The sequence below is a fragment of the Penicillium mononematosum genome, assembly GCF_028829835.1.
Source record: "Penicillium mononematosum strain IBT 11891 chromosome Unknown utg000002l:1.0-8112719.0:1.0-8118358.0, whole genome shotgun sequence".
NCBI classification, from domain to species: domain Eukaryota; kingdom Fungi; phylum Ascomycota; class Eurotiomycetes; order Eurotiales; family Aspergillaceae; genus Penicillium; species Penicillium mononematosum.
In genome coordinates this window covers 4,255,577-4,271,365 of record NW_026643272.1, presented here as the reverse complement: position 1 = coordinate 4,271,365, position 15,789 = coordinate 4,255,577, and the positions used below count along the sequence as shown (strand labels likewise).

At 49.6% G+C, this 15,789-nt stretch overlaps 5 protein-coding genes across 5 annotated transcripts; 3 read left to right on the top strand and 2 right to left on the bottom strand.

Annotated features, from left to right (window-relative positions):
- Positions 1-588: 588 nt before the first annotated feature.
- Positions 589-1,365, top strand: N7519_003407 (alpha/beta fold hydrolase; the record flags this gene model as incomplete). Its single annotated transcript, XM_057290185.1, has 1 exon — positions 589-1,365. The coding sequence occupies one exon, from the start codon at positions 589-591 to the stop codon at positions 1,363-1,365; it is 777 nt and encodes a 258-aa protein (XP_057151387.1).
- Positions 1,366-2,450: 1,085 nt separating this feature from the next.
- On the bottom strand, positions 2,451-4,048 carry N7519_003406 (copper fist DNA-binding domain-containing protein; the record flags this gene model as incomplete). The annotated part of the gene is made up of 2 exons (XM_057290184.1): positions 2,451-3,919; positions 3,973-4,048. 2 exons carry the CDS (start codon positions 4,046-4,048, stop codon positions 2,451-2,453), a joined length of 1,545 nt encoding a protein of 514 aa, XP_057151386.1.
- Positions 4,049-7,041: 2,993 nt separating this feature from the next.
- N7519_003405 (putative C6 finger domain protein) lies at positions 7,042-9,706 on the top strand (the record flags this gene model as incomplete). Its single annotated transcript, XM_057290183.1, has 6 exons — positions 7,042-7,440; positions 7,504-7,616; positions 7,671-8,117; positions 8,181-8,770; positions 8,828-9,513; positions 9,566-9,706. The coding sequence occupies 6 exons, from the start codon at positions 7,042-7,044 to the stop codon at positions 9,704-9,706; spliced, it is 2,376 nt and encodes a 791-aa protein (XP_057151385.1).
- Positions 9,707-10,587: 881 nt separating this feature from the next.
- Positions 10,588-12,206, bottom strand: N7519_003404 (uncharacterized protein; the record flags this gene model as incomplete). The annotated part of the gene is made up of 4 exons (XM_057290182.1): positions 10,588-11,354; positions 11,466-11,721; positions 11,790-11,924; positions 11,991-12,206. The coding sequence occupies 4 exons, from the start codon at positions 12,204-12,206 to the stop codon at positions 10,588-10,590; spliced, it is 1,374 nt and encodes a 457-aa protein (XP_057151384.1).
- A 1,115-nt stretch (positions 12,207-13,321) lies between these two features.
- On the top strand, positions 13,322-15,667 carry N7519_003403 (putative chromatin remodeling complex subunit (Rsc9); the record flags this gene model as incomplete). Its single annotated transcript, XM_057290181.1, has 3 exons — positions 13,322-13,751; positions 13,811-14,913; positions 14,993-15,667. 3 exons carry the CDS (start codon positions 13,322-13,324, stop codon positions 15,665-15,667), a joined length of 2,208 nt encoding a protein of 735 aa, XP_057151383.1.
- Between the last annotated feature and the right edge of the window lie 122 nt (positions 15,668-15,789).

The following is a 15,789-nucleotide window of genomic DNA, read 5'->3' as shown; positions in this document are numbered from 1 at the left end:
GCATTATCGGACGAATACCGCACCTACCTCGTGCCCCAAGCCCTGATTTGCGTTTTCTTGGCTAATGCTTAGCTATGAGTTGGCATGGATACAGGGGATTCCCTGTTGCATGGTATGTACAATGGATATTATGCATGCATGTGCATGGTTGCGTTGGTTACCTATGTAGCTACATATGTAAGCATGTGGGGTACATGTTTACGTACGTTAGGTACATACGAAGTAGCTGATATGGAGTGTGGATATGCTTGGTTCTATTCTACTGTGTATAGTTACTATATATCTTACAGCGGCTGACTCTTCTAGGAAAAGATGACCTTCAAAAATCGGGATCTTACGCCGATATTGTTATAAGCTACGCAAGAAACTGAACCAACTTGATCATCCTATCAAAAACCTTTCCATTTGATAATCCGATTCTGACAAGACGTAGAACGAAACCTTCCAAGTCAAGTCGGGCCACTATCTCCCGGCCCCCAATTTATCGCTAGTTGGGTACTTATGATATGTGGCACCACCTAGACACACCAGGATCACGAAACGAGAGCCCTACAACACAAAATCTACCCGTGGCACTCGTATCACCCCATGTCTCTCGAGCTATACCATACAACGCACAACGCGGGCCAAACAACAGTCGTCCTAATCCACGGCGCCCTGGTATCCGGTCTCTACTGGGACCTAGTAATCCCCCACCTCCCATCCTACCACCTCCTAGTCCCCGACCTCCCAGGCCATGGCAAATCCCAATCAACACCGTTCTCAATAGACCTAGCCTCCCGCATGATAGCCCAGCTAATCCGCACGCACGCCACAAACGGCTCAGCACATATTATCGGCCACAGTCTAGGCGCTCAAGTCGCCATACGTCTAGCCTCCACAGACCCAGACATAGTCAACTCGATCTTTATCTCTGGCTTTGGAATGTTCCCTCGAACGTCAATCACGCCGTACATCCCATACGCAGCATGGGCGATGTCGCGCGTGGAGAACTGTCTTGCCCGTCCCCTGATCAGCTGGGCAATGGATGGCGCCGATATCCCGCGCATTGATACAGATCTCTGCACACTAGACTTGTGTCGGCGGATCGTGGCGCCGGATATACCCACCGAGTGGCCGGTGCCGTGGGCGGCGCGCACGCTTATTGTTGCGGCTGGTAAAGGCGGGCTAATACCTACTAAGGATAGCGTGTGTGATGCTGTGAGGTTGGTGGTGATTGGGAGGGAGTTGAATGAAGAGACTGTTGCGTATACGCATTTGAGTATGCGACATCCGTGGAATCGGCAGGCGCCGCGGTTGTTTGCGGAGACTGCGGAGGCGTGGTTCGAGCGTTTGGAGCTACCTGGGGGCTTCGTGAAGCTTTAGCGGTGCTTTTGTAGACCCATTTTTGAGAATTCTTGAAGAATGTTTGAGGGCGTTTCCTTATTGATTCAGTAATCAATTCAATGGCGAAGATGGGAGGTCTCATACCACACTGGCAAGCGAAACGGAAAGGAAAGCCATCTTGCGGCCTGAAATCCGACGTGTATGTAATTTGTCTTTTATTTTTCGGTATTATAAATTGCTTATGGTAGTTGTACCATATGTAGATATTGTTTCACTGTTTCAGAACGTAGGAAAGATCGTGTAGTGTCTCGGAGTAAGGGATCGCGTTAACGACTGGTCATTGGGTACTCGGGGCAAAAGAGCTCTGCAAGAGACCTACGTCTAGGGCCGAAGACACTACGTCTAACCTGACCAAATACGCGAGTCGATCGATGAGCTGAGTGCCACTGGGCTACAAGCTCGGACTTGCTCACCGCTACATCCCGGTGCCTAGCCGGGATCGTCTTTTCGATCGACGGGCGATTGTTACTAGTGTCCTTGATGTAATACACAGGGTTTATTTGGTATTGAACTGCTTTACCTAGTTGATAGGTAACTGGGGATCAGTGATAACATCGGCTTGGGGTATATCAGCTATTGTTCTGTGTTGCCCTATATCATAAAATATGAGGTGATGAACAACCAGAGGCAAATCTCGGGGTCTGTAGCGATCCGCACTGTGCATGCATCTGGGTATCGTCGTCCGGAGGCGAGTGTATAGAGAAGGACCACCCGAGTCATTGTACAGGTAAAAAGGGAAAAAGCGGAAAAAATTCTATACATCGGCGAGAATTCAAGCAAGGAAAGAATAAAAAAAAAAGCGCATGTACGGAAGCAAAAAGCAAAAGAATGTACAGGCACGCAAGGTTCCAAATCGCAAACCCCTCTAGATTGAATGGCTATCAAGGAAGGAATCTAGACTGGCTAATGGAACAAGACAAATCAGGCATTTATCATCATCTCTCATCATGGTCATGAAGACGGGTGGAGGTGGTGGTAGATTGCCGCAAGAGAGCAAGCCCCAGGACAAAAGAAGTATAGGAGGAAGAGAAATATAAGCAAGGAGAAATGAGCACCACTGGTTCTTACTGGGCCCAGGATTGTTGGAAGAAGTTGTCGTCCATGGGCGGGGTGGAACCAGCATCGAACAGACCAGGCCAGATAGGAACGGAGTCCGACGGCGGCGAGGGAGCCTTGGTCATCGGGGCCGACGTCATGGGCTTGTACGCTGGCATCTGCGGCATGGCGTAGATATCCTGCGCAGGGCCCGATTTCGGCTCCGCAGTCATGCTGGCTTGCAGCTGGTGCTCGAGCGCAGCGGTGGACTCGTTAGTCGACTTGAGGAAGTCATCGATGTTGATCGAGTCCAGCTCATTGGACGACAGGAGACGCGTCTGAGGGAGACCAGCCAATGAGGATGCAGAGCTGACGCGGAGATGGTCCATGTCAGACGCTTCGCTCACGCTGTGCAGATCGTGCATATCATTGCTAGCATGACCCAAACCTGGAAGCGGTCCAAACTCATCACCTTCGGAAATATCCCCGGATGACGATGGCGGTGGAAGACCCGAGGGATATCCGGTGTAATCAAAGCTGGCATATGAAGGAGCTTGCGTGCTGGTTGCGGCAGTCACATCGGAGTATAGGGGGAAACTTGACCAATCGACCGAGGGAGCACCGACGCCAGCAGATCCCAGGGGCAAGTCCGAGTCTGGGGAAGTGAAATAACATTCTTGGTAAGGTTCTTGGAATGCCATGCAGGTGATCGGAGAATTGGTGCTCGTTGTCGGGAAGGAGGCGAAAGAGGAGACGTCAAGTGGAGGAACACTGGTGACAATCTGATCCAGAGGGAATTTGTCCACGGTTGCAGAGGCAGATATCGGGTTTGACATCGTATCATGGGGGCGGTCTAATGATGGAGCAGGAGGTGCTGGCGTAACGAAGTTGTCGAGGTATGAGGGATCGAGAGGAGCAGGATTCAAATCGTCTTCCGCGCCCGAAGTATGCGCGCTGTTGGGAGAACCATTTTGCGACGTGTGTTGTGAGGTAGGGAATTCGGACAGGGTAAGAGGTTCTTTGATAAAGGTCGACTGGCCGAGCGGCAAATGATCCACTGACCGACGGGGTAAGTCAGTTGGGTGGTGGATTGTATGCGATCGTGGGATCGTATAAGGCAATCCACATTTGTGGGCCATGTCATTATGCTTGTGAGCGGGTTTATGATGACCGTCGCGGAAAATCGTGAGCGTCGATTCAGATTTGGTAGACGTAAGAGGAGGTTTCCGTGGGGTCTCAATCGGAGGCGGAGGCGGAGAGAAGGGAAGACCGGTCTCAGGCACAGTATCTAGGTGTTCCTTTTTGAGTGCACAAATGCAGCGCTGGCCATGGCAGCAACCACAGCGACCGTGAGAAACGCCGCTATGGCAGTCTTCCTTCTTCTTCTTTTCGCCGCAATCACACTGGGTGTGAGTTGTCCGAGACTTGCGTAGGCCGCGACAGTGAGTACATTGAGAGACTGGGCGGCCTTTTTTGTTGATGTGGGTCAATTGGCGGTCTAAGGGGGGATTAGCATAGAGATTCCTGGAAAGAGCGCAAGTATTGACATACCACTGTGGTGACAGCTGCTGACTCGGTGACCCCGGACGCAAGCCTCACAAGCATACTTTTCACCGTCGATGAGCATCGCTGCGGTGTTACTGGGAGGTACACATGCGATTATCCGCGAGGGATATCAGAGAAGATCGGAGTATAAATAAGAGAGATCGGTTGAAGAGACCGGGATATCAAGCCGTCAAGGCGATTGGCGGTTCCTTCGATGAGGTCCGAGTAGAACAAGATTGAACAAAAGGGTATAATCGTATAGTCGAAGGTCCCAATGCGGGAGTTCACAGAACGCCGGACTAGCAGTGTAAGATGCTGTTCAAAGCCACTGGACTGCCTTTTGGAACAGAAAGCATAAAGAAATCGGAAAATCCAAAGGGTATCTCGCGAGGTAGAGGGTGGTCAGGGATCGGAGAGTAAGAGAGAGAGAGAGGGAGAGGGGGACCAAGCCTACGCACCGTTTGGCGCCGGCCGTTAGACAGGACACCAAGTACCGGTAGTGGCGGCCAAGATAAAAAGCGTTCGATAAAAGAAGACGTTGGACACGCAATGAAGAAGAGAAAGAAGAAGAGGAAGGAGGGCGGGCAGACAGCCGTTAATAACGTATGGAACGAGGATTTTTCGTTGCGCCACTGGTCTTTACCGGTGGCCGTACATGACTTGTATTGTACTTTTACTGCGATTTTACTGCTTTTACTTACTGGAATCTTTTTCATGCATAGAAATTATTGGCTAATATATAGCAAATAACTGTCCTATTACTAAATATTCTAGTAGTAACCTTGGAATTGGCTCAAAGTAGTCAATAACTTGTACTATTACTAAATATTCTATGCTTCCAAGGTTCTTTCACTAAAAAAGATAAACCCTCCAGGGCTTGGGAGTCTTTCAAGTCCTTTGGAAGACTTGGAGCTCCACAGGAACCATCGCTGTTTAGGGTTTCCCAACGCACATGAGGATTTGAATTCAGTTTTGCTTCTTTTTGTCTTTTGATTTTCCTTCTTTTTCCCCTTTTTTTCCATTTAAAACTTTGACTTTTTTTTCATGCCCAAAATGGCAGCCCCAACCATGTATATAGGGTGGCAACTGAACTGGTGGCCACTGCATGGAAATTCCCTTACAAAAATTTGGAGGTCAAGCCTTAACGAACTCACCCCACTAGGAAAATATGGATCTAAAATCTGGGGCCGCACATCCCGACCTTGACAACTCATACGCAGTACTAGTACTCCGTACTCCGTATAAATAGGAATATGGTGTCTTGTGCGACGGTTGCTGGGGTTGGGGCTGAATATATGAGAGATCATGTTTCAGGGTGTGAGCCAGGTACACTGGCAAAGAACATTCCATAATCCCTGTAGGGAGTAAGTTTTCCTTTAATGGTCTGAGTCTTCCCTATTAAAGTGACTAATGACAGGTCCTTGGCACCAGACAACTACGAATGGAAAATGATAGGGAAAAAAGCCCAAGAGAGAAGCATCCAGTGGAAGAAGTCCACGTAGGTGTCCAAAATTACAGCCTAATAGTTACCGATACAGAGTACATACAAGTACAATACCGAATGCATGCCATAGAAAGTGGACCGATGGCGTCAGTGTTCCTGCTTCGGGCGGCCTGCAGTGAGAGTTTGGGGCCCTGATCTGCGTCGTTCTTTGCCAATCGCTATCGTGGTGTGGGTTCTGGAGGATTTCATTCATTCTTTGCGTATATGTTGTATTGTATATTGTATCTCTAAATTATGGTCTTTCTCATTTTTATATTCTTCATTCATATGTATTGGTCTAATGGAAGGAGTATTAAGTTACATATAAGCAAGTATATTATGTATGGTAAGAGCCATATCATAAATTCCAAATTCATATTATGATGATCTACGGAGTACAGCCTCGCTAGTACGGAGTAGAAAATTTCTAGTTTTCTCGAGCCAACCTTGAAAAGCCAAGAATTTTGGTTTATGTAACTATAACAGATGCAAAAGCCGGTGAGACGGCCCTTTCTGTGATTAATATGTGCGTCCGGAAAGGCCTGAAAGGGAAAGGCGCCTATCTCATCGAGAATGATGATACCAAGTATGAAACACTAAGAAGTACGCTTGAACGAAAGTATTAAGCTGGCGCCTTGCATTTAGCAAAGATAAGGCCGGAAATTTAATCAAAGCCTAGGCGCAAATCATTGATTACTTCCTCTCAGACTGGGTGTCCGATAGATGTTAGGTAGCTCCTGAATGTTGCCACGGCCAATAGTGTAGCATTATCATATCCCATTGTGTGGGCATCGAAGACTAGATATAACAATAGAGGGACAATAGGTGAATGGGTACGGGGTAGATTAATCAAAGCACTATGTGCCGTAGGGAAACATCATCTGCGACTCTACGGAGTAGGTCATGTGATATTGGAAAAGGTGACAATAATATCAGCCAGACAAAGCATGTACTGAATAGTCCAATGTCATTTGCTGGCTTAAAAGCATGATTAATACTCACTGGGGCCCGCGGGCAGTTGGCAGGACGCTGAGCGCCTTATAGAGTGGCGGTACTGGCACGGGTGTAGGTACATGCTAACATCGACAGTGTAGAAATTTGCATGGATAATCTCTGTAGAATGTAGAACATTGGCACGGAACAATTATAAGAGTCTAAACCAAGCCAACAGCTATGATATGCCCAGATAGTATGAGCACCATGTATGTGAATCTGAAAATACCTAACTGGAATGTTGAAAGTGCAAGTGTAAGTAGTTCATCCGAAGCCGAAGGGGAAATAGTATTAATCCGTTCGACACGCAGAAACGAAAGGCCGTCCTCCGTGCGATCATCCAAAAAAAGACTCGGGGAAGTAAACAACTGTATATAGCTTCAAAATAATATCTAATTCAAATGAATCCTCCGTACAAATGTTGTTGCTTAATGCGGCGCTCTCGGCGCTAGCCCCCTTGAAAATCTCCCCCCGCGAAATTTTAGTTAAAACTTCACCTCTTGCACTTCGCGTCCTACACTATCTTCCCTCCATCCCCGGAGGCCCGCTTTGCCCACAACCCATCATTTTCCGAGGTGTTTTCGGTCTAATCTTCCGCGATGAACTCTCGCGAGCAGTCTGACATGCCTCCGGCGCCCTCTTACCCGTCTCCTAACGGTGCGCAGATGGCCCAAGGTGTGCCCTCGTACTATGGCAACCGCCAAATGACCACCGACGAATTGCTGTCCGCGGAACTTTCGCGCGATGCCTCTGGTCCAGGTCTTGGCGAAACAAGCAACGGTGTTCATCATGGCCAGTCGATGGTGCTGGGTTCCTCCAATGCTGCCGACATGGGTCGCACCTCTTCGGAGGATCAACACCAGCACCAGCACATGCTCCAGTTCCCTCCGAGTCAACAGGTTGGCGTCGACCCTAATCACGACTTGAGCTACGGCGAACAAAGTGCGCGCAAACGATCGAAGATCTCAAGGGCTTGCGACGAGTGTCGGCGAAAGAAAGTATGACAACTCCCCTCGAACGCGATTGTGAACCTCGAAGCTAAGACGCGTTTTCTTGTACAGGTCCGATGCGATGCGAGCTCCGAAACCGGCCTTGAAACTTGCTCCAACTGCAGACGCCTCGGTGTCGTGTGCCAGTTCAGTCGCGTCCCGATGAAGCGTGGCCCCAGTAAAGGGTAGGAAAAGCAAATGCGCCACTGCGAGAATCGCCAGTGCTAACAGAGACACAGTTATATCAAAGAACTCGCCGAGCGACTCCATACCCTAGAAAACCAGATGCAACCGGGGATAGTCCAGCCTGATGTGCCATACCAGTCCATGAACGAGGTGTCGGGGCTACCAAGAGGGTACCAGGATTTCGCATCGCCGGTGGAATCAACCTCGGGCAATCGCAAGAGGACTTACTCAGTCTTCGAAGGTCTCCCTAGTTCCTCGTTCGCGCAGCCTTCTTTCAACGCCCGCGTATCGCAGAATGCCTTCGACACGTCTGAGACAGCGGCAGACCCGTACAACCCAGCCGTCGCCAGTGGTAGCGCACCGAAACCTGGTAATCTGTTCTGGAACCCGACGGGCGATGAGAACGATCTCCCCAGCGGCCTTGAGATGGCGGATTTGCCAAAGCATGACGGTGATGATGACATGACACCAGTGACTCTGGACGAAGGGGCTCTTGATGCGTAAGTGCAAAGTGTAACCCCCGTAATTATGAGAACCCCACCTGACACCGGATTGGATTGCAGCTATTATCATAAGATCCACACCCTTCTGCCGATTCTTCCCCACACCAAGGAGCGAACATTGGAGCTTTTGCACCAATGCAATCGCGAGGCACAGGAAATTTTCTGCCATGCGTTGTACAGCGTCACTCGAACTGACATGTCTCGCGTGGCGGGCAATTTCGAGAAGATTAATGGCTTTGATAATGCTCAGGATCTCCTCATGTTCCACACCCGCCAGCCATTGATTGTCCACACGACCCCTGTCAACCTTATCTGGCTTCAGTCTCTTTTGCTGATGATTATCGACTGTGACACTCGTGGACCGGATAATTTCGTTCTGAAAGATGGTGTCCCCAAGGGCAGCCTGGTCCAAGCAGCCAACAAGCTCGGATATGATTTGGCCAAGAGCCAAGGCCAGCTGAAGAACAAGCGATCTGTGGATCCTGATGTCGACTCGGATGCCAATCTCACCCGGCGCAACTGGGTGTCTCTGGTCATCTTGGCCCGGTGGTACGCTATCAGTGTAGCAGATGCCACCGTCCTGGGTGGTCATGAGATTGGCGGCCGTGAAGATGAAAGGGTGGTGGGTCAAATCACAACCGGAATTGCGTGTATGTTAACCTTCCTTACTTTATACTTGCGCTATTTCACTGACTTTTTCGCACCAGCTTACTCGACATTCCTCTCGGAGATGGTCACTCTGGCTAATGTCGACCACAACGTTTGCCAGACTAACTCCGGCCTGGGTCGCATCATCGGCGCGAACCTAGTATCGTCCCTGGAGCGTCTAGCGGAGATGAAGGACATATTCCAGATCCACGAGCTACCCGAGAACTCTACCACTCGCCCACTTTACGAGAGCCTCCAAGCACAACTCTACTGGACCGTCCGTTTGCTCATCAAGCGCCACGTCTTCGTATACAGTCCGTACGAAATCATCTTCTGCGCACAGGAGGTAATCAACGAGATGCACAAGTCAACCATGCAATCCCGCCTCCCATCACCCTTCGACCTGCACAGTCTCGCCCTCGCCTCAATGACTCTTCTCGAGGCGACCGTCCTCCCAGAACACGCAAACGAATGCTGGGCGACCCTGGAAAAAGTCGAAGAGATCCTCGACCGCCGCTCCAAGCGCGCAGCAGAGGGCTCCGAATTCGACAATATCTTCGGCACCCCGGAATGGGACGCCAAGATCCGCATATTCCTCGAGTGGCGCCGTATCAAGTCCCAGGAGACCCAGCTACAGGAAGCTGAGATCGGCGGTCTCGCCAAGTCCCAGCAGCCTGTGATGGGCCCCAATGAGCAGCGTTCTCTCCAGCACCTTGCTGATCTTGCTGTAGGCGCTGAGGGCTCTGTTGGTCAAAATGCGCCGTCTACCCCCCCCGCCGGGTCTTTCTAATGAACAGGGCGAAGCGGAGCAGAATCTTGCTCCTCAGTTGACCCAGTCGCAGGGCGGGTCGGGTCGTGTTGTTGTTGATTTCACTATGCTCACTAAGGAGGGTTATCTGAATGTCTTCTCTGGGTTGATCTACCGTCGCACACGTTAGTTTGCTTAGCGATCAAGCCTCGTCTTCTCCACTTAATCTTTATGTTGTCTACTTTTTGTCTGAACAAAAAAGGCCAGTCAGAAATTGTTTCTCTTTATGTAATATTTGCGTCCGCTGGGCTTCTCTATGGCTCAAGTTTCAATCTTGTCTCTTATGTCTTATGCTGTAATCGTGTCTAGAGGGTCTAGCCTTTGAATGGAATATATCGTTTACATACGACAGACACACGACTGCCAGGCCTTCAAGGCCCCAAAGCAGTTTCGAAATTTGGAATTACCTCTTGATGATGATGCAAACTCAACAAACAATCCAATTGGATTGGCAATTGTCAAGATGCCTGCATCTCGCTGTTTCTCTACCGACTGCCACTTTTACCACGAGCCATCTAGGGTTAGGCTAACAGGACACTCTATATTGCTCCGTAGGGTTTCCCTTCTTGAACTCCACATTTACTTATGACCACGCCATCACTTGTTTGCTTTGGCTACCTCAGCAAGTTAAACCGCTAAGCTGATATTGAATGGTTCTTTGCTAGTATCATACAAGCATGGAGGATGAAGGTTTTGACAGGCCATTCAGATTTATCGTCACTGGCCAATATCTTGCTATTCACTATGTTTGCTTTGAATGATGGCCTTTTCTACTATAAAGTCAATGTTCTCAAAGGTAGTTATGCAGGGGTGCAGCGCATTGAAGATATCGACGACGCGTTGCTTTTCCAGTTTGTCGCTTAATCTTCGTCTGTGTTAGGAGTTCAATTACAAAATAAATATCTGGAGTCGTATTCCTTCACGTGTCATGATATGATATGGTATGATATGATAGAACATGTAAAATAAGATAATATCCCAGAGAATAAGCGAATAGCAGGGGCTCATCCTTCACTGCCTTTGTCCGAATGCAAAGCGCCTCCATGTCCCATCTACGTCCTCACATAGAGTCAGAAATTTGTCATCATCGATCAAATCGCACATCCAGTTCTCGAGGAAAGCAATTCGCTCAGCCGTTGGTGAAGATAGATACCGCGAAAGATGGTCTTCTGTCAGGGCCGGAGCTTTATCGTTTGGATTGCTGGCAGGGTTGTGGTTGGAGTTCGAGTTAGCTTGATTATTCTGTGCGTCCGATGCGTTCTGAATGCTGGGTATTTGGGATGGCTCTTCGGCGGATTCGCAGATCGGAGCTGTGTTCTGCGAAGCAGCAGGCTCTTCATAAAGCACTAATGGCTGGCTTGCTTCCGGGCAAGGATTTGTTTGGGACAAGGGTTGGGAATCGAATTCGGGCAAAGCAGAATAATTATTAGGCTCGACCTCGAGACGACATGGATGAGATTCAGGATCCTTGGTTGGTTCAGTGGGTTGAGAACTTGGAGGTGGAGCTGACTGGGGATGATTCTGTGTTGTTCGAGTCAAGCTTGCAGCTCTCGGCTTTCTCGCAGTTGGCTTGGAGAAGGGCAGGTCTCTCTTTGGAGGTAGCATCTGGTTTAACTGGTCGACATCATGAATTGCAGATATGGTGGACAGCTGGGAGCTGGGTGGCTCGGGTTCTTTGTTCGACGTGTGGGCGAGAGTAGATGCATGCAGTGGTTGAGACAAATCTATCGGTTCCATGCTTTGACATGGGGGGGTTGGGAGCTGGTACAGGGCCCAGTCTGGATACAGGGTGTGAAATAGTGCTTGCGGGAGATGATGCTCGAATCGGTGCTACCGAAACAAAACGTGAGATAGCTGCTCGAGCGGTGGTCAGAGGAATCGTTACATACTTGTCCTTCCAGACCCTAACGCTCCCGTGGGGTAAAAGTGGACTCCGTTGCTGCCAGTTGAAGTGGCCGCCGTGTTTGAAGTTCTGGGGGCAATGGAGGAGAGATGCCCCGACGTCCATGATGACACCGAAGGAAATCGTTGTATTGCTGGTGCTGGTATCTTCCCTTCTGTCAATGGACAGTTGATTTCACCTAGAAGAGCCAAGGCCGTGAAGTAGTCACGCTCTGTAGTAAACTTGATCTGGAACCGACGAATCTGCGAAATATAAGTGTGTTTCGTTAGGATCACTGCACGGAGTTATGTCTAGTACAGAATATACACACATGTGTTCCACCATGAGGATACTTGACTGCAAGACAAGGCGACTTCACAACGACAGCAAAGTGCGACCTTGGGGGTGGAATCAGCTGGGCCTGCATTCGTGCCATGCGGGTAAAGAATACGAGATCAAGCTGCTCCTAAATTGGATGACCGGGATGTTCAGCATTACTGACTTTTGTCAAGCTTTATGCGTGAGTGTGTACCAGGATGCCATCACCTCGGACCACTTTCTGAATCATCCTCGATGGCACAGACCCGGAATCGAGGAACTTCTCGAATATGCAAGCCAGATCTCCATTTCCAGGGACATGATTCCAGGTCAGTGGACCGACATGGTCGATCGTAGTGGTTGTATGGGAGAACTTAGCGATGGCGAGACGAAGGACCTGGGGAGGGATGGCCGGCTGCAGATGCTGCATCTTATAGAACTATGACAATCAAGAAAGAGTAATGTTTCGGGAAATGGCCATGGATATGATATAGATGAAGAATATGCGTGGTGCTTAGTGGAATGAACTTTGTGGTGAGGGCGAGATTGATTGAGGGAACTCCCTGTCAGCACTCCCACTGTTATTTGAACTTCCCACCCCATTATCACTTTTAACTAGAGTATAATTGGATCTATGTAGTAAGAAAGTATGCCTTGTATTCCATCGAAATATTAAACTCTTAGAACTCATGTTGCGATCCCCAAAGCTATGACTGGGTTCCTCAAGACACTACTCTATGCAGCTGACCAGTCAATCAATCAAGGTAGTCCATCTTTGTTTATTGGGCCATCTCAAACTGACAATTTGTATAAAGCACATCAGGACAGACCGATTGTGTCTATTGTTTCTATTGTGTCTGTGTACAATTGAAGAATGTGACAGCCTGAGGCATCAATATATACCATCCATGGATTGGCATTCCTTATTCATCAACAGGAACAACCAATAATCCGACAACGCGCCTTGGAGAAGCGCGGACTTTTGGCTGATCAGTGCCGTTGATCGCAAGCCCAGCTCTAGCCCTCCAGGGCCGCAAGGCATTGACGAATATTTTACTTTTGAAACATATCGCTGATTTTGATCGCCTACGCGCAAATTTACTACCGCCTTAGAACTGCCGTTGCTGCTGAGCAAAGTAGCACTTTGCTATTTTCACCATCGCATCCAGTGCTCCGACGTTCGAACGCGCGAGACTTGCGACTCAAGCCGAGTCACGACCACTGGCCGTCGCTATCACCTCTTTCGGTCAGAATCAACGTTGTATCGCCTTTATACTCCGACCTTTAGAAGCCGCACGAAGTCGCGAGTTTCACACCCCTGCAATTCTCCTGCTCGACTGGTTCGCAAATAAAGACGTATCAAGGGCAGCATCCCTCGAGGCGTGTCTTCAAAGTTTTCGATCTTGAGACTAGAAGGTCTTGTTCCCGATTGCCCCTCGAATTCTCGAGGTCAAGTTTGTCAGTCTCATCCGCTGCAAGGACGGAACCACACGTGCATTCGAAAACGTGAACGGCGCAACGCTGTCGCGTTCCTTCAGCAGCACCATGTCTGCCTCTACCCCTCGCACCTCGCTGCGACGTAAGACTACCATCTCTCAACCGACAGGTGTGGTACCTATGCTGACGCCACCCACAGAGGGCTTACGCCATGCTCCAAAAGTCAACCAACCCTTCATCCCCGATACAACCCCTGCCCGTCGATCACACATCCATCATGGACTCACCTCACCACAACCACCAGCTAGCCCCCATCATGTAAACGTCAATCCGGCGGCCAATCCCCAAAGCGCGCAGTTCACGGTCGATAGCTGGGAAGGGAAAGACAATCGACAGGTTCCCATGTCGACGAGGGAAGTCCCAACCCCAGGGAACCGACCGACCATATTTTCCCATCTGCGTGACCCTTCGAAAATGCCCCGGCAATTGGATTATTACGACCCTTATTTCCCACTGAGATATCTCGAGGTTCCAAGGAGTAAGTCTCCCCTGCATCCATGGATTGGCTAGAAATACTGATGGTCTTGTCTCATTTAGCGGATCACATCTACAAACGTGCCCACTACGGTCTGCAGTCAGGTATTCCGGACGAAGTCGACTTTGCGCTGTACCACCTGGTACAAATTTCAAATCAACGATGGGATAAATTCAAATTCGAAGGATTTCCCTTGCTTGCGGAAACTTTGATGCAGAAAGCACTTGACATCACACAACTCTGCACGGGGGTGAAGTGGGAATTCCAGTATGATCCTCGGAAGCCGACTGACCGTGTCAACGTGCTCAATTCGTTACATGGCACCCGGGATATCCTGGACAAAATTAGCAAAATCCCAGTGAACCTCCCGGACGACAGCCTTGAGACTTACGACTTCAATCATCGACTGAGAAACATCAAAGAGGCCACGTTAGTGTTGCGAAACATGGTGCTCCTGAAGGAGAACGCGTTTTATGTGTCGCGTTATGCAAATGGTCTACTACGGGACTTTTTGGTTATTTTGATCAATGCTCCCAATCAGCCTCGACTGAATGAAATCAAAAATGATGCACTAGATATCGCCGAGGAGGTTACCAAGTTCTTGCGAACTGATCCTGAAGATCCATTGTGGATTTCTTTGGTGAATTGCCTTGACTCCCCAGACCGCGCCCATGTCGTGCGGTCCCTGTGGGCCTTGACACATTTCGGCACTGAGCTAGACGATGCGGATGCAAACCGGGCCATGGAGACCCTGACCAAACCGACTCTCCAGCAGATGTATTATCACACGCTTCTTGACCTCGACAAGGATATTCTGAGTGGTGCATTGGACTTCTGGTATCAATACACGCTCAGTCATGACAATATCGAGACATTGATGGATGTCCTCAATTTCCCAATCGTCTTTGTTCCTCGCATGGTCGCACTTCTCACCTATGAAGCACGGCCTACCAAAAAGGAAACCGTTCTTCAGGAAGAGAAGGTCGCACCTCCACCCACTGACATCCCTCGTGTATCCCCCGAGCTTCTGGAAAAGCTCATGGAACTCTCCGAGCCGGAACGAAGCTCCCAATGGCTACGTTGCTGCTTCATTGAGGATGCAGAATGCGAGATCACACAGATCGCTTTATGGCAAGCCTACCAAAGCCGGTTTGCAGATCCCCGTGTCACTGGAGGGGGGCGTTCTTCCCGCTGCAGAGTTCATCAAGAACGTCAGCAACACGTTCACGAACGCCCAAGCACAGGTCATCAATGGCCCTGGCACTGCCACCAAATTCATTATCAAGGGCATTCGACCTTTAGAAACCGCCCACACATTTGAAGGCTTCCCTTACTCCTACTGCAGATGGGCGGACAATTCAAAGCCTTCAAAGATGTGCCAGCGTGCATTCACATCTCCGACAGATCTCCGGAACCACGTTTTCGGCGACCACATGAACCTGGAACCCACAGACACTCCCGGCCAGTATAAGCTTGATCCCGCAGAGTCTCCCATCCACACGTGTCAATGGGACCACTGTGTACGGTTCCGAGCCTCTGGGCCCAGCGCCAACACATCCATGGTCGCTGGCCACGTTTCGTCCCATTTGCCCGAAGATCGCCCTGCAGGCGCACAGCCCGCGAGCGCCAAACGTGCGGTTCTCCAAGAGCGCATCGTCCGCAAATGGTACTATATGGATACTCCGATCAATGAAAAGGGCGAGCCATTCGGCGTGGCCTATAAAGCTGCATTGGTGCTGCGCAACATCGCCCGAGGCCTGCCGAATCGGACCACGTCTAAATACGGTGGACTTCCCTGGAAGAAGGCGTGCTTCACGAGCCAGCGCCCCAAGATCGTCGAAGTCTGGGACCGAAATCGTGCGCTGCGCAAGGAGCTTACCGAGTTAATCATGGTGATCGAGAAAGAGGTAGACTATTAAATTTCCCATTACATGTTTTCCGTCGCAACTGCCTCTTTTTTCTTCTCTCATGAATCAATATCTCTGTACGATTAATACCCTGATTATTCGTGTTCTCACTGTCTGTCTGGTTCCCAGGTCCT